General features: G+C 43.6%; 1 protein-coding gene across 6 annotated transcripts in view; it reads right to left on the bottom strand.

The window, feature by feature from the left end:
- LOC128831750 (uncharacterized) overlaps positions 1-27,345 on the bottom strand; it is an 82,355-nt gene that overhangs the window by 42,437 nt on the left and 12,573 nt on the right. For 5 of the 6 annotated variants that reach the window (XM_054018481.1, XM_054018480.1, XM_054018477.1 and 2 more), the window contains exons 7-14: positions 20,102-27,065; positions 16,878-18,270; positions 12,418-12,643; positions 7,364-7,576; positions 7,016-7,222; positions 5,170-5,351; positions 2,500-2,617; positions 1,066-1,155 (exon numbers count right to left, since the gene is read on the bottom strand). In XM_054018481.1, the coding sequence (XP_053874456.1) occupies positions 1,066-1,155; positions 2,500-2,617; positions 5,170-5,351; positions 7,016-7,222; positions 7,364-7,576; positions 12,418-12,643; positions 16,878-18,270; positions 20,102-27,065 (9,393 nt within the window). The remainder of the gene's footprint in view (positions 1-1,065; positions 1,156-2,499; positions 2,618-5,169; positions 5,352-7,015; positions 7,223-7,363; positions 7,577-12,417; positions 12,644-16,877; positions 18,271-20,101; positions 27,066-27,345) is intronic. The other variant, XM_054018482.1, reaches the window with a different exon arrangement.

The following is a 27,345-nucleotide window of genomic DNA, read 5'->3' as shown; positions in this document are numbered from 1 at the left end:
TTTCTGTGCTTGCTTCGTTTAAATAAAGATCGTTAAAAGCTGGATTTTTCTTCTGCATAGTAAAGTTTCAAAGCTGTATTAAGTCAATGTTCAGTTGCAAACTTTTGAAAGAACCACCATGACGTTTTGTTCAGAGTCACGAACAACCTCCAGTCCCAAGGTGCTCGTAACTCTGAGGTTCTACTGTAAGTCCTCTTGGACTGAGGTGCTGAGCTTTTCAGAGCCAAATCCGATGCCTTTGAAGTGGATTTTGAGGAAGACAGTCTCAGGCATATGAGAATGCTTCCTGGGTTCCCGAGAAGATCCTGCCAGGGGGTCAATGGGGGTAGCATTTCTGGCATCAGTGTCAGACTTAGCAGCAGGAGGCCCATGCCTTGCTTAGTCAGGCTGATGTACAGGGGTTTTTCCTAGTCTGGGTCCAATTGAGGGCTCACAGTCTTTTCCATGGAGGTGTTTTCAAAAGTGGAGTTCCTGCCCTTCCCAGGTACGGCTGGGGAACGAGTGGCAGATACTGCACTTCATTGCAGTGTGAGCTTCCCCAAAGCAATATAGGCATTGTGGTTGTCACTGACAAAGAAGGATTGCAGGCAGGAAAAACAGTTTGAAGCCCTGAGTCCTGGGCTCAGTCCAGTACCCACATGGGGCATTAGGGGGAAGGGACATGTTCCCCCAATGATTAATCTAGCACTACAAAACTATGAAAACACTAAAATTATTAACTGTACAAGGCGCTAAAAACTAATTAACAAAGCTAAATAATATCTTAAGGGATGAAGCTAAAGCTACGGACACAGAGAGGTTCCGACCTGGCTCATGCAGCGGTGAGAAGGAACTGGAGAGGCAGTTGATCTGCCCCACCTTTTATCCACTCTGTCAGAAACATGAGGTGAGCTAGGGCGCACGTGCAGACCAGTGGACAATACTTGCAAATTCTCCAGCTCCAGGCACATGGTATGCATGCATAACCCACAGTGGAACATGTTAGGGACCATCACTTGAAGAAGAATCCACATTTCCTCATTTGAACAAAAAGTTGGTCAGATCATGGCTCCCAAGGACACTCACTCTGAATTCCTTCTCTAGGATTTTCTTCCTAAGGTCATTTTCTTTCTGGAATGAGGCTGGATTTTCTGCACCAGGTCCTTGCCGTTGCTGCTATGAAAGAACAGAATACTGGAAGCATTAAAAACATTAGAAATTTAAAGCTCCATACTATTCCAATCATCAGGCTGTCCCCCATGGGGCGGGGTGGGGGGGGTGGGGGTTAAGTCAGAAAAATTCCATGAACTAGAAACATTTGGCTAGACAAAACTGAACTCAACAAAGCTTTCTACTGCACAAATCACTGAAGTTCCCAGAAGAGAACACTGAGGGAGTCCTCAAGACTCATCACACCCAAGCACAGCAGTGACTGGCACTCCACATCAATGTTATAGTGATAAAATTGAGATTAAGTAAAAGACAAGTAACTTCAACTTTATTTTGTGTAAGCCTCTCCACCCATCTTGCCTGAGGACCATGACACAAGAAGAGAAGACACGTATCTAAGCCGGCTCCAAGCTCTTGAGGCATAATTTGTTTATTTTCTCTATAAAAAGTCCCTATACAATTGTATCACTGTTAACAAGTGAATAAAATTAATCTAGCTATCACTGTATGTTAATAATTCTCAGTATTATTTTGTAGCAAATCAGGATTGGGGCCCTGTTATACTGAGTGCTATATTAATTCACAGTAAGAGACGACCCCTGATCTGAAGAGTTTACAGATTAAGACTAGAGAAAAGAAATGAGTAACCAAACAGGAAAACATGGGGAAGGAAGGAAGAGGGTTACAGGGATAGGACATATAGACTTGCGCACAGTCTGATGGCTTAAAATAGTTAGTTGCACAATATATATCAGCAATAATCAATCCTAGTATCTGAGGCAAAATTTTAATCCATCCATCCACTGCAATAGCTATTTGAGTTTCTCTTGACCTATCACAAATGACGTACAATGCCTAACTTCTGTTCTTTAGACTATGGAATAGCCTTCCAAGAGAAGAGGAAGCTCTATTGCTTAGGCTGTTTCAAACCACACAGGGCAAAACACTGGAGGAACATATTGTAGGGTACAGTTCAGCACTGTCTCCTGGGTGATGGACTAGAGGTAAGAGCATTTTCCTCTCTAACCTGGCAGTCTGAGAGCTGAGGATCCCCTACATCTCCTCTTATTGTGCTGCTCCCAAGGTTTGAGTCAGATTTTCTTCATATCTGATCTCTGGATTATCCATCCTCCTTTTCTCCCCACTGGAACAACTAACCATGAAAAGCCTTTCTCCAGGTTTGAAATACAGCCCATCAGAGTCTAAGTGGCAGGGGTGAAGTTAGCTGGAGGATAACAGCTGTTTTAACCACCAACAAACATAGTTTTCTACTGCCTGGAGGCTGTTTCCAGACCCAAACATATCTGCCACCCAGTGTCTTGTGCTAGGAGGCGGAAAAGAATTACCAACCTCTTGTTGGAGTTGAGCATAAAGTATGTCCTTCTCCATCTCCATTTGCACCCGCTGATTTTCCAGCTCTTCCAGTGATTTTTCTATGGGCTGGATTTCATCTCTTAAATCCAGGTCACTGCAAGATCCAGGTCATTTAAAAGTTAGGCTATAAAAAAAAGTGAGCCACTACAAAAAAAAGACATTGCATACTCCGATATTCTACTGGAATTAAGTGGATATTTTTGTGGTAAAAGAATTACACAGATATTCTGCTTTAATTGCTTGATTACTAACAGCAATTCATTGTGAACAAATTGACAATCCTGTGCCACGTGTTTTGTTTGCAAAGCTTTTCCAGATGGGTGAGTTCTATGGCTCATTGGTTTGCATACCACACTATAATCTAGGGCCCTCATACTATAGGGCAGACGTGGGCAAAGTACAGCCCGCGGGCCACATCCAGCCCATGGGACCATCCTGCCCAGCCCCTGAGCTCGCGGCTGGGGAGCCTAGTCCCCGGCCCCTCCTCTGCTGTCCTCCCTTCCCTGAAGCCACGCCGCGGCGTGGGCCGCATTCTGGCCCGCCACTCCTGCTGGGAAACGTGGGGAGCGCAGCTGGCTCTGGCCGCGTGTCGCAGCTGCAAGCTCCTGCTGCTGGTCAGGGGGTGGGGGGAGGAGGGGAGATTGGGTAAGGGAGCAGGGACCCTGGGGGGCAGTCAGGGAAGAGGGGGCGGTTGTATGGGGTGGAGGTTCTGGGGGCGCGGTCAGGGGATGGGGAACAGGGAGGGTTGGCAGTGGGAGTCCCGGGGAGCCTGTCAGGGGGCGGGGATGTGGATGGGGTCAGGAGGGCAGTCAGGGGACAAGGAGCAGGGGGGCCTGGATAAGGAGGTGGGATCCCGGGGGGCAGTTAGGGGCAGGGGGTCCTGGGAGGGGATGGTCAGGGGATGAGGAGCAGAGGGCAGTTGGATGGGGGCGGGGGTCCTGGCAGGGGGCAGTCAGGGGACAAGGAGCAGGGGGGGTTGGATGGGTTGGGGATTCTGAGGGGGGCAGTCAGGGGGCAGGAAGTGGGAGGAGTCAGATAGGGGGCAGGGGCCAGGCTATTTGGGGAGGCACAGCCTTCCCAACCCGGCCCTCCATACAGTTGCGCAACCCCGATGTGGCCCTCGGGCCAAAACATTTGCAGATACTAGAAAGCCCAGCACACAGACATTCTGAGGACAGATAAACATTTAGCACTTTTATAGCAATTTATATCCTAAGAGCACTGTACTAGTGTGAGCTACAGGTGGTACAGTCCATTGTAATTCAACTGAAAGGTTAGGGACATTTCATCACGATTGGAAATGTTGAAGAACTTAGTTCACTGCTGTGGCCAGTAATCCATATAGCCAACCGCTAGCGTACCCCGGCCAAACCAGAACACTTAATTGATCCTTTCTTGAACTCTGCACACTTGAGGACTGGTTTACATGGCGAGCCCTACAAGTAGTAGTATGAGTAGGGCCCAACCAAATTCATGGTCCATTTTGGTCAATTTCAGTCATAACATTTTAAAAATAATAAATTTCATGATTTCAGCTATTTAAATCTGAAATTTCAGTGTGCTATAATAATTGTTGGGGTCCTGACCCAAAAAGGAGTGTGGGGGGATCGCAATGTTATTATAGGGGGGTTGCAGTACTGCTACCCTTACTTCTGCGCTGCTGCTGACGGCTGCGGTGCCTTCAGAGCTGGGCGGCCAGAGAGCAGTGTCTGCTGGCCGGGAGACCAGCTCTGAAGCACAGAAGTAAGGATGGCATGGTATGGTGTTGCCACCCTTACTTCTGCACTGCTGCCTGCAGACGTGGGCACCTGGCCAACAGCCGCCGCTCTCCAGCCTCCCAGCTCTGAAGTCAGTACAGAATCAAGGGTGGCAATATCCCAACTCCCCTAGAATAAACTTGTGATGCCCCCTGCAACTCCCTTTTGGGTCAGGACCCTCAATTTGAGAAATGCTGGTCTCCCCTGTGAAATCTGCATAGTATAGGGTAAAAGCACACACGGTCCGTGACGTGTTTTTCATGGTTGTGAATTTGGTAGGGCCCTAAGGGCAGGTCTACACTACCGCTGCTGGTCGATCTACACTACGCAATTTGAGTTACGTTAGTAGCATAACTTAAGTAGACATAGCTTAGATCTACTTACCGTGGGGTTCACATTACACTATGTTGATGGGAGACGCTCTCCTGCCGACATTGTTTCCGCCTCTCCTTGAGATGGAGTACAGAAATCGATGGGAGAGCACTTTCCCATCGATTGAGCGGGTCTTCACTAGACCCGCTGAATCAATGCCGCTGCATCGATTGCAGCAGCGCCGATTTAGCTCCATAGTGAAGACAAGCCCCAGGTATGAGAAGCCACACCGACGTTCACTGTACTGTAGCAGTGTCCACACAGGATGTTCGCGCACAGCAAGCTGGTGAGCTGCAGAGTCAGACCCTGGCTTGCTGCACAGTAACTTGCGAGCCCTTAGGCTCAGTGGGATCACCTCTACATTCTACCTCTACTTGTAATCTGTCCCATTTTATGAAAGTTAAGAGCATCTCTTGTACCCCTGGCAAGTTGCTGAAGAGGTTCTCAGTTTAACAGAGCTTGAGTGATCAACCACTACCTCATGCAAGACATGCTACTGGAGCAGCGTTGAAGTTACCTCATTATTTCTGTAACGTTGAAGCTGTCAGTCTTAGTACAAACAAATGCTAAACTCCCATATTGGCCATCCATGAGCAGCTGTCTCCGCAGGTTTGCACTCAGCATCTCTTTGGCAGTCTTGTCATCCACTGCTCTGGTGATGTTGGCTACTACCCATACTGCATTGCAGTTCTTTAAATACTAAAAGATGGAAAGAAAAGTCAGTTTACAGGAAAACTGTAGTGATTAGTTCTAAAACTTGAGAGTTTCAACCAATTCTTATGAAATAATACATTCAGAAACGCTGTTCCAGAATCTCCAAACCTGCATGGGTGTCTAAGTGGAAGGGTGACACTTAGGGAAGGTCTACACTATAGGGCTAAGTTGACCTAAGTTACGCAACTCCAGCTACGTGAACAACCTTAGGTCCGATGTACCTTAGGTCAACTTATTGCAGTATCTACACCGCACTAGGTCAAGGGGAGAAAATCTCCCGTCGACTTACCTTATGCTTCTTGTTCCAGTGGAGTACTGGAGTCAATGGGAGAGCAATCGGTAGTCGATTTAGCGCGTCTTCACTAAATCGACCCCTGGTAAGTTGAGACAAGCCCTTAGAAATATTAAGTGGAAGCTCCAGATGGATAATGCAAAAGAAAAGAATTCCAAATCTATTTACGTGCCGAGGCTTTCAGAGTTGCTATATAACAGTTACATGTGTCTAACAGTGGTGAACCATTTTCCAAATTTAACGTTAATCAGGTTTTTTTTGCACTCTGTAACCTACTGAGACACTATAAGACAGTTGCCCAGACTTTCGCAGAATGTACTAATTCAAACACAATTTAGCAGTGTTGCTGATTGAGATGTACAAAAAGGGACTGCAATGGCAGAAAAAGTCTGCATAGACACAAACACAGCTGTGTTACTTCTGATTGGTTAACAGTTCTTCCAGCTGCTTACAAAAACTCGCTTGTACTGCGAAGAGGGCCCGAGTGTAAAACATCAATTCCAAAAAAGAACTCTGCCATTATATTGCTATAGGAGAACTGATCAATGGTCTATCTAGTACTATGATCAGTCCCTAATAGAAAGGGTTAAAAGCCAGCCCTTGGAGGTCCGGGGGGGCAGTTAGGGAACAGAGAGCAGCTGGATGGGGCGGAGTGCACGCAATCAGGGACAGGGAACAGGGGTGGTTGGATAGGGCGTGGGATCTGGGGGGGGGGGGGGTGTCAGAGGACAAGAGTGGGGTGGATGGGTCAGGGGTTCTGAGGGGGGCAGTCGGGGAAGTGAGAGGGGGCGGATGGGGGCGGGGCCCAGGCTGTTTGGGGAGGCACAGCTTTCCCTATCGAGCCCTTCATACGGTTTCGCATCCCGATGTGGCCCTTGGGCCAAAAAAAGTTTGCCCACCCCTGTGGTGCAGTGTGCAATATGATAACATTTATGGTGATTATTTACAGACCTCAAATAACAATCAGTATATGCCCTGAAGCACCAAGATGGACAGCACTTGTAACTTTATCCTAATTAGTGCAGCTGTGAATGCCACTTATCCATAGAAGCTACTAATCCTAGAGTTTTAGTAATCAGCTTGTCACTATGGCATCATGCAGCAGCAAGTGCCACACATTAATTACATGGTGTTGCAAATAGTTATGTTTGAAAACCAGGGGAAAAGGGAAGAGGTTGCTCATGCTCTCCATGCATATCGAATGACATGGTGTGTGCAAGAGCATTATATAGCAGTTAAGGAGGAAGATGCTGTTTCCAATGCAGATCAGGGTCTGAGAACCAGAAGGGACACAAGAGTTTAAAAAAACAAAAACCACAGCCTTAAAAGGGCTGCAATTTCAGAGATGCCATTTTACCTCTTTGGCAGCATTATCCCTGGCAGCATTGGAATCTCGAATTCCAGGCAAATCCACCAGCACTGCTCCAGTCTTCAAGACATCAGCACCGGGAACACGGATTTTGACACATTTAACAATGGGCCAAAATTCTCCACCTTTCATGTCGCGTAAGTTATCAGTCCGAGAGTCAATGAATTTCTCTATTTTGGTGCGGAAATCTGCTGCCTAAGCAATGGAGAGAAAAGAAGACTAAGGTTCACTACAGGCAATAGGCTGAGCTACTCTATTTATCATCTCGATCCGTGTGAACTAGCCTGAACGGGTGAAGATGCAGGAAGGTCACACGTCAAATCATGCTGTGTTTACCTTCTCTGCAGAGATGTGCTTTACTGTCCCAAGATGCTGAGTCACCTCCTTCATCTCCATCAGCTTTGGAAGTTCTGCTATCGTCCCATATACAGCTTTCACACGACTATAGGCAGCGCCAGCTTCAGTCTTGCGATCTGGGCATCGTTTCTTTAAGTTACCAGATTTGTCTTTCATATCTTCTAGGAGAGCTTTCAGCTCATTATTCCACTCCTGAAATGGGAAATATAGAAACAATTGAGACAATATTCCAAAAGAGTAAGTTTGTAATTTGTTATATGTAGAATAACTATTAAAGTTAAAATGAATCCAAGACTAGATGCTCTGTTTGCTCTACGGTATTTTTACCACATACAGAGAGAAGTGCGTTCTATTACTGTTGTTCTGCTGAGACCCAGAAACATTTTTTAACTGATTACACCAGCTAGTCAGTAAAACAGGAAATACTTTCAAACATTTTTAAAAGCTTTTTTTGTTTTTTTCCTCTTGAAGACTAAAAAGTTTTCCACTCAGCTCTGATTCTCCCCCTCTGATATTTATACAGCTCCCTTTTACCATAGTACCTAAGCACTAAAATTAAACATACAATATCAACAGCATTGCCAACAACTGGTACAAAGAATGGCTACTGAAAAGATAGTTCCAACATATAGCATGAGCAACATTCTTATTTTTAAACTACAAGGTGACGGGGGATTGATTTAAATCATGATTTTAAATCACCAAGTAGAAATCCTCCATTTAAGTCATTGATTTTAATCTACTTTTCCACTTGTACTTCAACTATTTTCTGAAAAAAGGTGCATTCTCACTGGTCGATATAATCATGAGGAAGATGTAGTAGGAAGAGAGCCTGAGATATAAGCCCTTGTGTCAGAGGCCTGGTATGAGGCCTGAGCTAAAGTAGTGGGCAAGCTTTGCTGATATAAAGCGAAGTTAGCAAAAGTCAGGCTGTAAGCAAACATCAGGCTCTGCCTGCTTGCGAGTTCACAGAATCTGGCAAGAACAGGGCTGATATTGCAGAAACACACATTCCTAAGAAGTGCTAGGCACAGAGTACTCAGGCAAACACATCCCGATATCAAGTGGTACCAGAACATCTTCGATATCAAGGATGGTACAAAAACATTCCCCAAGGAGAACAGGAACACACTGACCCCTCCTAAAAGAGACCGTCAGGATGACAGTGTGATGAATAGAGATGTTTTAATCGAACCAACATGTACAAGGAGATGGGTGATAACTAGCCACATCAGGGAGCAGTAACTATGTCAGGGGGGCAGCATGTAACTTGTTTGTATCAGGGTCTAAAGAGGTATCTCTCAGAGAGCGTGTCTTGGTCCAGCTGAGGGGGGAATGGAAAATCCCGCCATCCACTGAGCTGCGTCCATTGTCACTGGCATACACGTTTTAGTTTCCTCGTAGAGTCTACCAGGTGCTATTACTGTGCTTTGTCGACAATAATCCTGGCCTGGTGCCTTCGGACCTTAATGGACCTTGTGGTCATTGCGTGGTTAGCTCAAGGTCTGCTGTGCCGGCTGTCTTCACAGAGCTGGGACAGCACACAGGGAGAACACACATACGCAGCCGAACATCTAACCATAGAAGATACCCTTGTCAGTACCAGCAGAACCATACTCTTCCTCTTCTGTAGGCTCAGAAAGAAGCTCTGGTTGTTCTCTTAGAGGAGACGGGTGATCTGACTCCTTATTAGATTACACAGATCTTGGGTGTTGTGTGTATGGGGCCCATGGATCCAACAGGGCCAGACAAAAGGGTTGAAGAGGTCCCCAAGACACAGGGGGTACTACCTGTCCCGAGGGGAGGGATGTCCTGGTTTGAGTTGGGGAGGTTGGTTCCAGGAAGCTCTTGATCTCCTGTTTGGATTGTTCTCCATCAATGAGGCAATGACAAATCTACTGGAGGAACTGACTCCCCCCATAACAAGGTCAGGTCTGACAATCAATGGGGCAGTTGATCCTATCGAAGGAAAGCTGTAGCTGGTAGACCAAATTGGGGAGGAAGGGGGGAGGAGAGACAGACTTCTCTTCCCATAGCCCATGTCTCCGGGTGGGGTCAAGAGCTCGCTAGTCCTGGCAACAGAGGAGATTGCAGATCCAGGAAAACAAAGACGTCCCCTGGAGTGGAGTCCTTCTGCTCTACCTGCGGTGTGCACGATTCGGTCTACCCACACTAAGGGAGCTGACATAGGAAGGCTCTGAGTTGGTGGATCCTTATGGGGTTGCAGCATTACTGAGGTTCCCAATGAGTGCTCTTTGTCAGTACTGGTGGTTCTCTGACTTTCAGTCTCAATGGTGGAGTTAATGCTGCTGTGTGTCTGTGTTGCTCCTATGCTGTTCGTGGAGTGAAAAGTTAGTCTGACTTATTGGGAGTGGTGAGCATTGTATGCTTAGCATTTGTATTCTGTTGTGGTAACTTAATAAATAAGAGGTTAAGACTATTACTGTGTAAGGCTCTTTTACTGGTAAAAAGCCCCACAAAACCCACAGAAGAGTACACCTTGAACCCTAGGAATTGGGTATGGGTGGCCTTGAGCATTAGGAACTGGGTTAGGGTGGAGGTGCCTAAATTAACCCAGGAGCCCACCGAAGGGTAACAGTGGGATGCCCCTAGAGTGTGCGGGTAACACTTGTACCTCCTAGTTTGAACAAAACACCCTCATCCATTATTCTGTCATCCCATCCTTATCTTTAGGAGGGGCCTGTGTGTTTCTGTCCATTCTCTCCAGTCAGGAACAGGTTTACCTGGTTAGTGGATACCCTGATGTTACTATTCTGACACGGCCTACTTTGGTTCACCACCTTTGGTTCATACTGCTAGGCGTGCCTAGGGCTCCAGGAAGGCCTGCAGATGGTACCTGCCAATGGCAGCGCTGCCAGTGCAGAGTCTAGTATCGGCAGAACCTTGTTCCTATGCACCTTTATAGAGTGGCCCTGGGACTCAAGACATGCTAAGTCTTTGGGACCTGGGGATGAAGACTTGCCTGACTTGGATGGAGTTGGGGAGGGTGGGGAGAAGGGGAGGATCGTCCTCTTCAGAGTGGTCTGCTTTTGTGCTTATGAGAGTGTCCCCTGCTCTCCTGAGCAAACCCTGATGGAGGGTCCCTAGGTGTGATCTTCCTCACACTTGCATCAGGCCTCATGCTAGGAGGCACACTACTTGAGGACTCTGGCCAATGTACAGAGAGGTTCCCCCAGCCTGGGTCTGACTGGGGCCTTATAGCCTTCCCCATGAAGTCAGAATTCCCACATCTGACAGGTCCGGCTGGGGTAGAAACAACAGATACTGCACTTGGTGAAGAGATGAGCTTCCCTGAGGCAGTGCAGGCAATGCTGATGGTCATCACTGACAAGAAAAGAGCAGGGACAGGAGATGCAGCTTTTAAAGCCCAGTATTCTGGATATAATCTAATTTCCATACCAGGAAGCTGGGAAGGTTCCCCATGGAGGGGACGCTATCCAGCGACTAGCTAGCATTAACACTTCTATTAGTATAACTACACTGAAGATAAAACTGATGAAGCAACTGGAGAGGCAATTAGACCACCCTACCACTTATGATCTTGGTGCAGAGCATGAGGACAGCAGGAGCACAGATGCAGACCAATGGACATTACTTGCAAGAATTCTCCTGTCTCAGGCACATGGAGCACACGTATACCCATGGCGGATAACACATAGGGACCAGCACTTGAAGAAGAAATGAAGTTTACTTAACTGTAACCAAAGTTCTTCAAAATAGGCTCTGCATATTCACACTCATGGGATGCACCTATTGGGTTTGCTCAGACAGTGGAATTTTTACTAGCTGTGCCTCCTGGAGTGCTCACAAGCTCCCTCTAGTCTCTCCCCTCACCATTCAAACATTCTAAGGGTGAGGTCACTCGAAGAAACTTAGGCCGTAATTGTGTGCGCAAAACTTGAGACATTTTTCAAAGGGCCTGATTCTCACAGGGAAGCAATTTCTGAAGATCAGGCTCCTTCAAATGGGCACCCAACAATTAAGGCACCCAAAACCATTTTTTAAATTAAATGCAAGTCTAAGCTTAAATTAGGAAGAGGCTAATGGCACTTCCCTGGGAAAAACATTCTGCTCACTAAGGACAAGTGGAATTTTCAAACCCTGGCACAGAAAATTGTAAAAGTACCATCCAGCTAAAAGGTCAAAGTACCATCATCACAGACCCCACAAACCTTAACATCTCTTTGGAACAAGGCCAGAGAGATTTTTATCTCATTATATTAGTTATGTTACTTCTCTCTGGGTTTAGAAACCTATTAACTTCTAACCAGAAATAAGACACACATTTTATAACAGTGAGAACCATCACTGGAACAAATTTACCAAGGGTCGTGGTGAATTTTCCATCTCTGACAATTTTTAAGTCAAAGCTGGATGTTTTTCTTAAAGATACGATCTAGGAATTTTTGTGGAAGTTTTATGGCCTGTGTCATATGGGAGGTCAGACTAGATGATAATAGTCATCCCTTCTGGCCGTGGAATCTATGAAACCCCTACAAATTATAATACAACCCCAAAGATCTAGAGGGGTACCCAATATTTTCAGATGAATAGCATTCAGATGATAGTAAAACTGTTCAATCGGCATTGAAAAGATTATGGGTCAAGTGGCTAACCCTCACATGCAATGAAGAATATGCCCATTAGTTTTGAAGAGTGGCTTTACAGGGTCTGTGCTAACTGGAACGTTCACTCAGGAGTGTAGTGAAACCCATAAAGGATGGAGACTGGGAGCAAGACAATCCAACTTAGGTTAATGGGTTTCAGAATTCAAAGTTAGAGGACACATCCATGAGGAGACAGGGAGTGAGGGAAGACAGACAGGTCATAGATTTCAGATTTCGCCCATGAAATGTTGTGTGCCAAAACAAAATGCATCTGCATTCCACAGGAATGAAATTGCTTTTCTTTAACCCCTTTACCCTAACACCATAGGCTCCCAATGTTGTCATACAACCATTCTGCTGGCAGAATTTACCCATTGGATATTTAGATTTATCTTTGCTACCTACTTCTTTAGAAAGAAACTCCACATCTGCTTCATATAGACTCTTCCCACCAGTCTTGGAGATCTCCACCACCACAGCAGTGCAGGCTCTCATGGCAGATGTAGGCAGCACCGCTTCCTCATCCAGCAAGGCATTTAACAAGCTGCTTTTCCCTGCCCCAGTGTTCCCCACCACTGCAATGTAGGTCTTTGGCATTTTTGTATCTTTCTGCAAGTTTTCAATCTGTTCTCTTTATTTGGAAAAAAAAAAAAAAAAAAGGGCAGAATTATGAAGCAGTCACCTGGCAAATATTTAACTTATTAAGCTTTCAGTTTGCATAAGCAGCTATTCTGACTGATGCAAGTTTTGAAGCCATAAATTACGTACAAGATGAACTCTATAGCTGCATATAAGTTGAACTACCTACCACGCTCCCAAAGTTACTCCACCAGAGATCAAATCAGAACTAGAGAGTCATATCCTACTTCTTGTATTTTTGAACCCACCGCCACCCTCAAACATTTCACTTACAATGTACAGCAATACAACCACCTACTTTAATCATGAGGGTAACTAACTACTGGAACAATTTAGCCAGGCTCATGGTGGATTCTCCATCACTGGTAACATTTAAATCAAGACTGGATTTTTTTTTTTTTTTTTTAAAGAGATCTGCTCTAGGAATTATTTTGGGGTAGTTTATGGCCTGTGTAATACAGGAGGTCAGATTAGATGATCACCATGGTCCCTTCTGGCCGTGGAACCTAGGTATCATCTGTTCTTACCCTGATAGGATTGCTGCACCTTCTAATACTGTTATTTACTTGCTGCAATGTTTGACAAATCCACATGACTTCCAGGCTTGGTCATTGCTTAACAACCTAGGCACATGAGCAAATCTGATCCCTCTCAAACACTCTGGTTTTTTTCCCCACCTGTAAGTCTCTCCTCAGCAATCAACAAGATTTAAGGTTATTCTACAGAATAAACTGTCTACCTTCAAGATTTACACCTATGGTAAATAAGCAGCCAGGACGGTGGAACAAGCCAGGACATCCAGAACAAAATCAATAGAGCCAGGAACACCTTCGGGAGCTTAAATATAGTCTGGAAATCATCAAAATACAACACCAAAGCCAAACTCAAGATCTATCAGAGCTGCGTACTTTCAACACTATTTTATAGTGCAGAATGCTGGGGAATGAAAAAGTATGACAAGTCCAAACTGTCTTCATTCCATACAACCTGCCTCAGAAAAATCCTCCGTATCTTTTGGCCCAGAACAATCTCAAACCAAGATCTATTGACACAATGCAGCCAAGAGGATCTGAGCACCATCATTGCCAGGTAGCGTTGGAGATGGATGGCCACGTGCTTCGGATGGAAACTGATTCCATCACCAGAGTAGCAATAAGATGGACACCTGAGGGCAAGCGAAAACAAGGCCACCCAAAACCAACATGGCGAAGAGCTGTGGAAGTTGAGCTGAAAAACCTGGGGCACAGCTGGGGAACCATTGAAAGACTTGCCAGAAACAGACAGGAGCAGAGGAGTTTCGTTACTGCCCTAAATGCCAGAGGCGTAATAGGAACAGGATTTTGATGATAGAAGAAGAAGAACAAGAACACGATGAAGATGAAGAAATAAGCAATTAATAAATATCACAGAAGTGACTCAGAATCTTCCGCAAAGGATTCAACTTCGGTTTTCTTTAAGAATTGAAGAGCTCTGTTAAAACTGTATCATGAATTGTTATATAAACCAAGAAAGCAATATATCTTAGCAAGGGATAAGCATAGAGATCCCTCAACATGACAACACATAAATACTAGCAATAAGTTCCACTGGGGTGCTCTATCCAAATGCAATAAAAAATAATTCTCCTCTATATTGTATATAACTAACATATATATGTTCTGTATGGTCAATGGCGCAATGATGTGCCAGTATTTTAAGTATTTTAGTGCTCCAGAGACCACAGGAATACTGAAAATCGCAACTATCTAAAGGGTGCTTAAGTCTGCTCCAGACTAACTGAAAAGTATCACAGTTGTGCATCTAATAAATTTCAAAATCACAGAACTATGCTTACTTTGGAAGTATGATGGGATGTACTAGCTCTTTGGGGTTCAGCAAAGACAATAGCATCCTAATCCAGATAAGCCTTTGGAAAGAAAACCCATCACCCCTGCATCTTTTGCAGGGATTTATCCAGGACTAGCAAGAGTTCACAAAGTGGGTTTGCTTTAGCAAGTGACCTTTGCCACCATGTCAATTAACCCAACAGGAATCAAAACACCTGCTGCTAGTCTTCCTTAGGAGCTCAATGAGACAAGCCAGTGAGCTTCAGTCAGAACCGTTAGCCTATAGTTAGGAAGAGTGATTTTTCTACAGTGTTGACTGTTTATTAGCAGTATTTATCCTGCATTAGCTCCCAGAGGCCCTGATCAGGATGAGTGTTCCATTCTGCTATAGACTGCACAAATTCATGACATGGTTCTTGTTCCAAAGAGCTTGCAATTTAAGTTTCCATTTTTAAAAAAGACAGGTGCTGTTGGTCTAGGACTGTAATTAAAGAGACTGGCCTAAGACGTGTAGGTAGGAGAAGTCTATGTTATACCCTTAGGCCCTTCACAGAACAAGAATGCCAAATAAAACACCCCAGAAAATTGGAAAGACTTTGTTAGCCAGTGTGTGGTGTGACTTAGTGTGAGGGAGAGGAGGAGGCAGAAGTATTACAGGAAGGAAAACAGGGACACAATATTGTACTACTGTATTCCAGCCATACTCATTATGCACATTGACTAGAAGTTTCCAGTGATATAAAGCTTCTGTTTCTAATTTTTAGATATCACAAGATAAACAGACCTTAAACCTGTCTCTGGTGCAGGACTGAATGACCAGTCTTGGGTTTCAAGAGGGTGGGTATTTTTTTGTTTAACTTTTTAGAGGAGCTGTGTGTGAAATGCACATATATCTCGATGGCAGGCTGAGGATTTTATTTCTTTTTTTTTTTAAGGGACAACTGCTTGAAGCTGCTCAGAGGTTTGGAATACTGCAGTTCTGTGAAGCTGGATTAATTGGTAAGAGTGCATAAAAGGCAAAAGGTATATTAATTTAAAACATGGATATCAACACGTGGAGCATGCACAGACTTGTACTCCTTAAGAAAACACATTCAGGTAATCAGTGTTTCCTATTAATTTAAATTTTTTCTATGTGGGTGTCCCTGGGTGGTCTGCCTTTTAAATGCAGTAGCACCTAGAGGTTAGTCCACCCCGCCACATAGGATGGCTCTTTAAGGGGCCAATAGATTATTATACCTGAGACCTAAGGGGGATAGAACAAGAGGGGAAGTGGCCACAGGAATGGAGAAGGAATCTTGTCACTGGTCCTGTAAGGGTCCAGGGCCAGGAGCCTTGCAGAGAGGGTGGGGCAAGCCTCCCTTCTCACCCAACCAATAAAGAATAAGCTGGGAGAAGTGCCTGTATAAACACCGCCTCCTCCCTCAGATACTACAGGGAGTGAAGAGGCTCCTGCACAGCCCTGAGTTAGCAGAGGAAGGCTGTCTGGTGAACCCTCCCAGACTGAGCAGAGAAGGACTGAGTGGGGAAAAGGTGCCTGAGACTCTACGGTAGGCCTAAAGTCTAACTCCAGCTCCAAGAAGGAGAGCTAGGAGGATCCTGTATTAAGAAATGAGACATGAGGGATTGTCTGAAGTCCAACCAATGTCTGGGGAAAGGGCTGGGGCCTTCTGAACAGTGGAGGAAACCGACCAGGACTTTTACATGGATCTAGGGAGGGCAGGAACTGGAGAGACTAAACAGGTGAGTTACTGCTGTAGAACAAGTTAATAAACCCGACCTGGTAAAGGGGAATATGCTGCAACTGTGAATAAAGTAGACCGCGCAAAGAAGGGTTGAATTAACCTGGTCTGGGTAATTGTTTTTGAATTGTAATTGAAAAGACTCAAGGGGCACTAAGTGTAATACACCCACAGGCCACATGAGGGCACGCTGGAGAGGCATGACAACAGGTTCCTGGATATTTGAGTAGTTTCCTGTTCTGACCCCATTAATTTATGTTTTCATACTGACAACCCATACTGGCTGGATACCTTTTCCTCAACACTTCCTTAAGAAATTCACCACTGGGCTGACACCAAACATGAAGAGATTCTACCCAAAAGAAATTTTCTTACAACATTTATGATCATTTGACAAGTTTCAGAGATAAAAAACGAGGACTGTTCAGCAAATTTGCCACGTATAGTAGCCTAAAACATCCCTGTGAAGTGGTTACTCACACTATTTTACAAATGGGTAAACTGAGGCACAGAGGTTAAAGGGACATGCCTAAAGTCATGCAGAGAGTCAGGAATCCTGCCTATCAGTATGCTTTGACCACCACAACCCTGTCCTCCCCCCCCCCGCCACCACGGTTTCATTAGTTTGACAGCTGCGGACTCAAAAATAAAGCTTTACCTCCATTCCTTCATGTGCACTACATCAATGCCCTCCACAGCACACAGAGTCTGGGAAATTTCATCAAGCACAGTTTGACACTGACTCAACTGAAACTCAATGTCTCCCTCTGATAAAGCCCAGGCTTTCTGAAGTTCACTCTCCATTAGGTTTGTATTACTGGAACTTGCTTTGGGAGCAGAATTTTCAGCATCAGAGAGATTGCCCAAATGTTTGGTTTCAGACAAGAGGCCAATAGCACTTGAACTCTCTGTAGACATGGATAGGAATTCTTCCATATCTTCACCTAAATCCTCGGAATGGCGGGAAGCTTCTTCATTTGAAGAGCAAACACGTTCCGAAGCTAGTTGGCTAAACTTACATGGAGAGAGGACCATGTCTTGAATCTGAAGATTTGCTATAGACACTGGTCGAAACGAATGGTCTGGCAGAGAGCTTACTGAAGTCTCTGAGGCACCACATTCATGCAAAGTTGAGATTACTGGAACAAGAGTTGTAGGATACTCCTTGAAGTCCAGGCTGCAATGATCAGAAGTGTCAGCACGTATTTGTACTTGCAGAGAACACTGCAGATTTTCTTCTTTGAAAGCAGGAAAGGCAGCAGGTTCACAAGCTAAACTGTTCAATGTTGACCTAGACAAATCCATAGCCTCTAGTTTTGGCACACTGCTCATACTACTAAAATCATTAGTAGTCTGTAAGTCACTGGGGTCTTTCGATCCCATTGCAATACAAGGCTCCGAAGCAACTCTTCCATCCATGTAATCATATAGGTTAGTTTGTCCTTTCTGGTTTTGCTGGTCTCCATGCTGATTATCTTCAGCAAAGTCCTCCTCTTTGGCAGTTCTCTCATGGTGGCTATTAATCACCTCGGCAGAATCACTTGCCTCAGGAGGCGGAAGCTTAAAGGAAAAGAGTTCCAACTGACTGTTGAAATAAGAGCTCTGAAGAGATCTCCTTACATTACTATCTACAGCCTTCTGAGAAGCACTGCTCACTTTGACTGCAGAAGGAGGGATGGATTCATAGGAACTTTTCAGCTTCTTCAGTGATAAAGAGTGCTTGGCTTCAGACTTGGATGGCGTTTGGGTAACAGGCTCAGTAAGACTGGTCTGAGAAGTGCTGCCTGATCCTGAAGCATCAGGAGTGCCAATTTCCTTTTGATTTGGTGCTGGTTCCTCATCAGCAGACTCTGAAGAAATTGCAACGACAGGGGGACACATTTTGGATAGAGGGGAAATGCTGCTTCTGTTACCACTGTCATCATGCTCCTCATGAGATAGCTTTCTTTTTAACTGCATCTGGGAATTAACGCCTAGTCTTACATGGGATGTGATTTGTTCTTGTATAGGTGAGTTAGTGTTCCAATCCACTGTGGCTGCAGGTGTTAAATCTGGGGGTGAGGTGGAAAAAAAAACAAACAAACCACACACACCAAACATTTAACTTGGTATTCACAGAAATCTAGACTATTTCAATCCCCACTTTGGCTCCTTATATTCCTATCAAATTCAAACTTCTCAGCTATAACCTTGTCTCCTTTTGCTTTCCCTCCCGTGTTCCCTGAATTCCACCAATTATGCCAGCCTAGATATCCCCTTCATCTCACTCAAATCCTGCTCCTTTCTGCCTTCTTCCAAGCCATCCCCATACATGGAATGCCCTCCTTAATGTTTACCAGGACACCTCCCTCTCTCTCTCAAACCCCACCCCCATGACTTGTCTCTCAAAAGGCCACGGCAGGTTTAAAACCAACAATGGGTCACTGCTTTACTGTGTAACCACGTGATCTTTTTGCTTCACCTCTCCCTTTCCTCTCCTAAATTCCGCTATTTCATTTATCCATAACCCACACTTGTTGTCATATCCAAGTTTAGACTGCAAGCTCTGGGGCAGGGACTGTATACTTGCTTATGTGGAGTACCTGGCACGTTTTTGGTTGTTCAAAGAAATAAAAGATATAACTTGAAACATTTGGGTGCCCTCTACCCTCACCCCTTGATTCGACATTAGTTTTGCATCAACAGAGAACAGCTGCATTTTAGAGTGAGCAGCTTCATTTGTTTAGACTCTACTAATAGAGGCTTTCTTAGTTGAGAATATCATTTTTACCCTCAGATTTAAGGATGAAAATGGATCAACCAACATTATTTGTTTTTGTCTCTTTACAGACTCAGACAGGGCACTGGTTTACATTTTTGAGGCAATCTTCACAATCATGCAAATTATAAACTGTTCTTTTTTTAATGAAAGTTGAGATTGTTAAGGGATGAATTCTGTGATAGAGAAATATGGGGGCCTTGTGTTTATGTGCATAAATATAGGCCTGCTGAGGCACATCTGTGTTAGGGTAGGTCTAGACTAATCACAACTCAGGTAGACATATCTAAGTTATCTTTAGTTTAGCTACCTCAGGTACCAGAGCAGTGAAGCTGAGCAGCGTGCACGTCAGTGTGGACTGTACAAGATGGCCCAAAAGCCCATGACTGCAGTGTAGACATACCCTTGAGACAGAAGCCAGTGTTCCAGAACACTAGTAGGCTAGAGAACTACAATATTTGTATACTTTTTAGCAAATTCAATCTGCATTAGCCATACCACTCAGGCTGCTCTGTCCACAGCCATGAGGAATGCAAGAAAAACCATGCTGAAAGATTAAAAGAGTCTATAAAAATATAAACACATCAAATTTATAACTTTATATGGGGGGAGGGATAGCTCAGTGGTTTGAGCATTGGCCTGCTAAACCCAGGGTTGTGAGTTCAATCCTTGAGGGGGCCACTTAGGGATCTGGGGCAAAATCAGTCCTTGGTCCTGCTAGTGAAGGCAGGGGCTGGAGTCGATGACCTGTCAAGGTCCCTTCCAGCTCTAGGAGATGGGATATCGCCAATAATTAAATTAAATAACTGAAATGCAGGAGCCAGAGCAACAGATGTAAGCTACTTCCAAGTCTGTAGGATAAGGCAAATTTGGTTCCAAAACACTGTGTGCGCGACATTCCTCATACGAAAAGGGAAGTTTATCTATATGAAATCAGACAACTATAATTTCTCTATACAATAGGACTATGTGCCATAATAAATATGACGTGCTGTGATAGCCAAATTAATTTATTTCTGGGAGTTTTTATAGGCACACACCCAGGCTACAACATATGCCTTCTCAAATGCATTTTTCTGCCTTAAGACATGTATTTTTTATTCCTTTAAAAAAAAATTTATTACCTTTGCAGGGAGAGCATGCAGATTTTGTTTGAAGACAGGAGATTTCACTATTTTGTGTGTTGTTGTGACCATCAAATTCAGGGACTTCATGTTGGTCTGCATCACTTTCTACCTTCAAGATGATCTTCTGTGAACTAGGAACGGCCCCAGTTATTGAATTCACACAGAACGCAGGAACTGATAAGTCTTCTATATTGGGCGTTTTGACACCATCAAGTGTTTTCTCAGCCCGGTGCAGTACTGGCATGTAATTTTTGTCTTTGATGCTTTCAACATGGTCTTCTGACTCCAACTGCTGTGGAAAGTTACTTGTAACATACTGGCTGCTTTCTCTAGATGTCGCAATGAGGTTTGAAGTTATATTTGTGTCATCATCGCTCCAATACACAGCTGAGGCTTCTAAGGAGTTAAATGAAAAACCTGACTGCGTGTCAAGACCAGCTGCTTTGCAACTGTCACTGCAAATACCTTCATGAAGCCCATCACCCGTTCCACTAGAACTACTGCTACTTAGTTTTTGGGTAAGCGGATGATGCTCACTTTCAACAGAGCTATTCGATGTGTCAGAGAATATGAAGTCCAAATCTTTGATTTTGGTGCTCTGTTCAGAATCTACATCAGGAGACTTCAGGGGAGATTTAGCAGAAGAATATCGATTATCTAATGCTAAACACACTCTAGACTGAAACTGTTCCTCTTCAGACAGGGAATCTGCACTTGGGCTTTCTGGAATTTTACTTACCACATCTTTTTCTAGTACATCAGTCCACGAATCTGCTGAACTAGCAGCAACTTCGGTAAACCCAAACTCACTGTCAAGGGGGAGACTCTGGGACTCAGATATTAATTTAACTGATTGTTTTCCATTTACTTGAGGGTCAATACTTGAAAATAGAAGTAAACTGCTTTCATCTCTCCTTGTACTGTCATCACTGTCTACTTCACCTACAGATTTACAGTCAGTGTCGTCTTCTACTTTACTTTCAATGGGTGGCACAAACCTTTCAGGTTTTATGTTTTCATTTACCGGGTTCTCAGAGTCATTTGTTTTTTTAAAAAATTCTCTCACCAGTTGGGCAATATTTTTACTACTTTCCTTCTCCACTTCATCAAGATGCTGAGTGGTTTGAAGAATGGGGTATTTTTTAAAGAACCGCCTAACACTACTGCTAACAAACCGATCATGACACTCCTTCAAATCAGTGGGAATGGAAAACAGGGTTACATTAGGACTGGGCAGGTCAGATACAGACTCCTGCATGGAAAGAGACCCCAAAGGGCAGTTTCTCTTTTGGGCGCACTGCTCATCTTCAGAAACTGAAGTTCCAGAATATTCGGTTCTACTAATGTGTCTTTTTAGTGTTCTGAAAGAATTATTTTTGTTTGCCTCTTTATTCTGAGAATCTTGATTCGCCTCTTTATGAGATTCCACTCTGTTCGTAAAGTTAGACTCTGAAACAGTTAAACCTTCATTTCTGCCTTCAGAAAAGTCTGCACATCCTGTGGGATGGCATATCTTTGCTTGGGATTTCAGGGGTTCAGAGTCTTTGCTTTCTTGCTGCATATATATCAGTTCATTTGTTTCTGTTTTCTGGTTAAATTTGTCTTTTTCTGCACAAAGGCTGGGCAGCATTTCATTTACTGGAGAGTCTTTAACAGTTTTTAGGGCTCCAAGAGGTGCAGCTAATGTCCCCACATCTACTTCTTGAATGCAACCATCAAGTAAGCTATTCTCAGGCTCTGGATTCTCCTCTAGATTTTTTCCAGCTTGGATAGAATTAGAATCAGCATTTCCTACATGTTCATCTGAACAACCTGCATCTCCCTTATTCAAACCAACCTCTGCATTGCCTTTCACTGCTTCCATTTCTCTCTGGCTTCCTGGTACACAGGGAAATTCTATAGAATTATATGGACAACATAAGGGCCCAAGCTCATGTTCTGCAGTTGTTTGGTTCTCTGTTTTTTCTTCTCTCAGTGTTGGGCTTTTTACTAAGCGACTGACTTCACCAACTACGATGCCGGTGCTACAATTTTCAGGTCCAGCAATTCTAACTTCACTTAGATCATATTGTGCATTGCAAAGAGAATAGCTTTTTTCCTCCAAACTCATATCTGTTGACTTTTCTGTACCTATCACTGATTTGCTATCATCTGTTTCAATCACTCTGCCAAGCTGATCTTCATTTGGTTTGCAGTCCAGGTCAGCTTGCAGAATAATGCTGCCAGAAACATTGTTTGAGACAGTGTCCTTTTCCTTCAGGATTTTGCTTCTATCATACTGCATTTCATTTGCATTTTTCGTTCTCTTGCTATTTTCTTCTTCCTTTTCCTTTTCAACTTCAGAATCTGAGATATATAAATTAAGCTCCTCTGCACTGAATAACTCAGACCCCTCTGTAGGGTCAGTTTCAATTTCCTTTAGGAGGTTTTCAGCTATATTTTCTTTGGCAGATTCAGGCCTTCCAAATGCAACAGCCTGCATCCCAACCGCAAGATCATTTCTGTCTACACTGCATGGTTGTGTGTCCATTTCAGAAGTTTGCAGTTTGATTCCACCATCCTCTTGGCATATACTTTTTTGATTACTCCTTTCCAAACTAGTTGGTGTCAAGATTTCAGTAGTCATATTTTGTTCACATAGCTTCTTCAAATCACTGTCTATGACGAAGTCTTCTGGATAAAGTGATTGTTTCACAGGATCCTCTTCAGATTTCAAGTCTATGTTACTTTCCAAATGCTGAGACTCCCCGGCATGGGAATCTGTCTCCTGCTGGTCATGAAATGCACTAGTCGGCTGTCGTAATTCCAAATGGGCAGAGCTAACAGAAGAGTTCTCATTATCCTCTTGGTAATTATTCAATGTTCCCAAATCAAGCTCACTAAAATGTGCATCAGTGTCCTTAAATTTCACTTTATCTTTTTCCAGTGTAACTGATTTTACACTCCATTTATGGTTTACTGCCTCAACTCTATTTTCATTATTCAACTTCATATCTTCTTCATTCCTGGTGACCTGCTGGGGCAAGATGTAATCATTTACAGGTTCTGGATTGTTTCCCATGTTCCTTTTATTCACATAGTAAGGGGACTGTCTTTGCGAACAGGAATAATCATTACAGTCCGAGCTTCTTTCCACTACTAGAGAAGTCTGTTTGGATAAGCATAATGGAGAAAGATCATCTGCTGTTCCTCCCTCTAACGCTGAAGAGTAATACGCTGTATTCCCTTCCAGCCTGTTTGTAGGTGCTTCTGTATCGCTACTGTGATTAAGATGTGTTTGTCCAACACACACATTTGCCATAATCTCCATCTCTTTATCTATACCTTTGTTTTCTATATTTTTCTGTTGTTCAAATATGCTATCATTAATGGCTGTTCCTGAGTCATGTCTCTCTCCAGGTATTTTCATTATCTCTTTGCTTTCAACACTATCTTCATCTGTCTTTTTATAAAATGTATTCTCAATACTAGCTGACTGATCAATCTCCTTCTCCCCTGATACTGTATCATCCACTACTGAGCAAGCAGTTTTCAGTTCCTGGCAATCAGTATCACGCATCTTATTGTTATTATTAAGAGTGGAATCCAAAGTATGACTGACAAGGATTCCAACTGTTTTAATACACCCAGTGTTAGTGGTTGAAAGAGAATTGGAAGATAACACAGAGATATATGACCCGTCCTCTTCTTTTCCTGGAGACCTCTTTCTCTCCAAAGTGCAGTCACTCTTCTGTAGCAGACACCGATCAAGAAATTCTTCACCTACATCAATCAGTGACTCAGGATTCATCACTTCTACCAATTTCTCTGTGTTTTCCAAAAATGTCACTTTATTTGGAGAAGAACATGAAGCTACAAATACTGTTTTTCCGTCAAAGGTTTCTAACCGTGTTTCTGAAGGCAGCTTTTCCTCTGCTTTGGAATCCAACTCCATCTGTTTGAAGAACTCTCTCCAGGAATTTTTACTTGCATTGTTATCCAGTATAGTTCTTTCATATGCCTCTGAAAATTGTTGAAGACTCAAATCCGTGTCCACAGACATGTTTACTTCTTCCTCACAGATACTAGTGTTTGACACACTATTTTTGTTTCCATTTATTGCGGGTTTTGTAGCCAGTAAGCTTATTGCCCTCTCATTTATTAGCCTAGTTTGAGTTCCCACTTCTGCATACGATATTTCAACACAATCTGTAACTGAAGATATTCTCAACTCTGTATCCATGGAATCCATCTTTGATTCACTCTCATCTTTGTCTCTGTATTTAACATGACTATCCATTGTTAAAGAGATGGCATTTACATTCATATCGGTTTGCTCTTCACCCTCTTCAGAAGCACTTACTTCCAAATGTATTTTATTGATACCAACATCACTAACCTCCTGTGGCACACCTTTTGTAGATACCGATGTAGTCATATATACATGGTCTGACTGAAAGCCTTCAGACTCTATACACACAGTGGCATGAGAAATATCTGCCTTATTGCATGCATTCTGTTTCACAGAAGTTTCAGGTTCATTTTGAGACAATGGCTGGATGTTCGTTTCCTGGCTCTCTGTTTCCCTAATGGACCTCTTGGCAGATGTAAAAGCTCCAGTCTCTTCATACCTGCAAGGATACTCAGGAGAAGTCATTTCTACTTCTGTGGCCTGCAAACTGCAAAATGTTCCACTCAAAGGTTTGACAACTGCCCCTGATTTACATGATTCCTCTTCCTTTGGAGCTGGTTGGTGAGGTGAGCTCTCACTGTGCAAAGATCCAGAGGAAGATGGCACACAATTACAGGAAGAATCATAAGTTACATCTTCCAAGTATGTATCTTTAGATAGGATATGGTGTTTAGAAAGAGAATGTACATGATAGTTTGAGATATTCTCTGTACACAAGGGCAGGTTCTCTGGTGCTGTGGGATCTGGATTGTTTTGCAGCATCTTTGTTACAAGCCCATCCACTGCCACATGAGAAGCCATTGATGATTCTTCCTCTTCTGAATGAGGCACATCCAGACACTGGACAATCTTTGTTCCACTGGCTCTAGAGACAACTTGTTCTGTAACACTGCTCTGGAATAAGGCAACCCCACTGACATGGTCATCCTCCTTTTCTTGGGATTTAGCAGAATCAATATCACACTCAGACATTTCTTTTGCTGCACACATTGTCAGAATTTTATGAGCATCAGACGAGTTCTGATGTTCTAGGTTAATTATTCCAGTGTCTGAAAGCATGTAGTCCTGATCTAAAGCATTTTGCAACTTGTCCTCAAAAACATGATCGCTATGTATTTCTCCTACTTCTCTGTTTGATGTCATCATGATTTTATCATTGCTAGGTTCAGCTCCTTCCTGAATGTCCAAAGTAGTTTCAGGCTTCTGAGTTTCCATGTCTAAGATATTATTTAAAGTTTCCAATTCTCTGTCAGCCAAGGAACAACTGTCACTTTCTACAATATCACTACTTTCTTTTATTGCTTCCTCATTTGGCATAAGGCTGTTTTGCTTTATAACTGAAGTCAGCTCATCTTTGCAGATCTCATTTTTGATCTCAGAATGCCAAACACTATGTGGAAGTTCTAAGTCTGGCACAAATGATATGCTTACTTCCCGAGTTCTGTCTATGGTCATAGCAGTTTCAGAAGGCAAATCCAACTCTTCTACACAGGTTTTACTATCTGCATTCACTTGTTTCTTTGGACTCACCACTTCTTTTACAGGAGACCTACCATCTGGATCTTTACGCAAAGCAATGTCTTCTTCTGAACAGTTTTCTACTTCAACAGTTACAGACTCTGACAAGCTATTTATATGAAGACTACCCTTTTTCTTTGAATGGGATTCAGATGTTTCAGCACCAGTAACAGATACAGCCACACATGGAGTTTCATGTACACAAGCATCAACAATATGCTGCTCCAATGAATACCTATTCTGTTCTTCTGTTGATCTTTCCTTTTCCATTAAATTCACCTTATAATCACTGACTGATGGCACTTGAACATTTTTCATAGCTTCATTTATCACTTCTGTGACTTGCATTTGAATACAAGGTTCTGAACTCCCAGAAGTTTCATGTTTAGTTATTTCTTCAGTGCGGTTAATAACGTTGATCTCCATCACTACATCATTGTCAGAATTTGCACAACTTCTAAGCACTGACTTATCAGCTACAGGAGCTAGTGGATTGGAATCAAGGTTGCCTCCACTTTCCACTAGAAAAGAGTCTGAAAGATCTAGACTGTTATCAGAAAGACTAGCTCTGACAATTGCTCTGCCACTTGGGTCACTGTCATGTGTCTCTACAGCATCTCTTGAGTGAGGAAAAGATGGTGAAGGTTCTAGATTATAACAAGTTACAGCAGGAAGTTGTGTTTCTATTTCACCACTGTCTTGTCTCTCATCCAGGAATGGTCTGTAAAACTTTGGCATGCTTCCTGATGTGCATGCTTGGGCTCCACTTGGTTTCACACGGGGAAAGTCAGAATTAGCCAGTTCGGCTGTCCTTGCAGCATTTTCCCGAAACAAAGACGACTGTGCACTTTGTTGAGAAGGCTCTGCACTGACTGTTGAGCCCTTCCTATGGACATATTCAGGCGAAGCAGAACGTACAATCTGAGAATTAGGTCTACTGTAGTCTTCCAAAGAAGTATCTGGTGTTGCAGTTGATGTAGATGTTGCAGGCATTTCTAATTTGTTTGAAGTCACATTAACAGAATTTGTACACAGAGAAGACTTCGCTGAAGACAGTACTGAGCCAGCTGATGTTAATGGCAGAGTCACACTGACTGTGGGAGGCTGCCTATCACCACAGTGTGTGCTAGATGTAGATGGAGCTCCACTATTTTGGACTACTGGAGAAGTCCATGCCAGCTGGGATATAATGGGAAGGCCAACATTGTTCTCGAAGACCAGACCTGAGTTGTACACTGGTGGTACTTCAGATGTCAACAGCGGTAACTGAATCTGCAGAAAAGAGACAAGAGTCACAGCACCATAAAATGCTACGTATAAATAACTGAAAAGGAATGAACTTTGGTTTTACATGTTAAGTGTAAAAACAGAAACCGATGTAGCATGAATGACTTGACATTTCATATCTACTTAATCCCTCTTCACCACCACCCCCCCACTTATTCAGTGCCACCCTCCACCACACACCCCACATTACTACACATTAAGTGCACATAATTTTTGACTGGAGGGAGCATAATAGCCTTCTTCCCCATATGCAGCTGGTGACCCA

Source organism: Malaclemys terrapin, chromosome 2 (genome assembly GCF_027887155.1).
Source record: "Malaclemys terrapin pileata isolate rMalTer1 chromosome 2, rMalTer1.hap1, whole genome shotgun sequence".
In the NCBI taxonomy this organism is placed as follows: Eukaryota; Metazoa; Chordata; order Testudines; family Emydidae; genus Malaclemys; species Malaclemys terrapin.
This window is presented reverse-complemented; position numbering and strand designations above follow the sequence as displayed.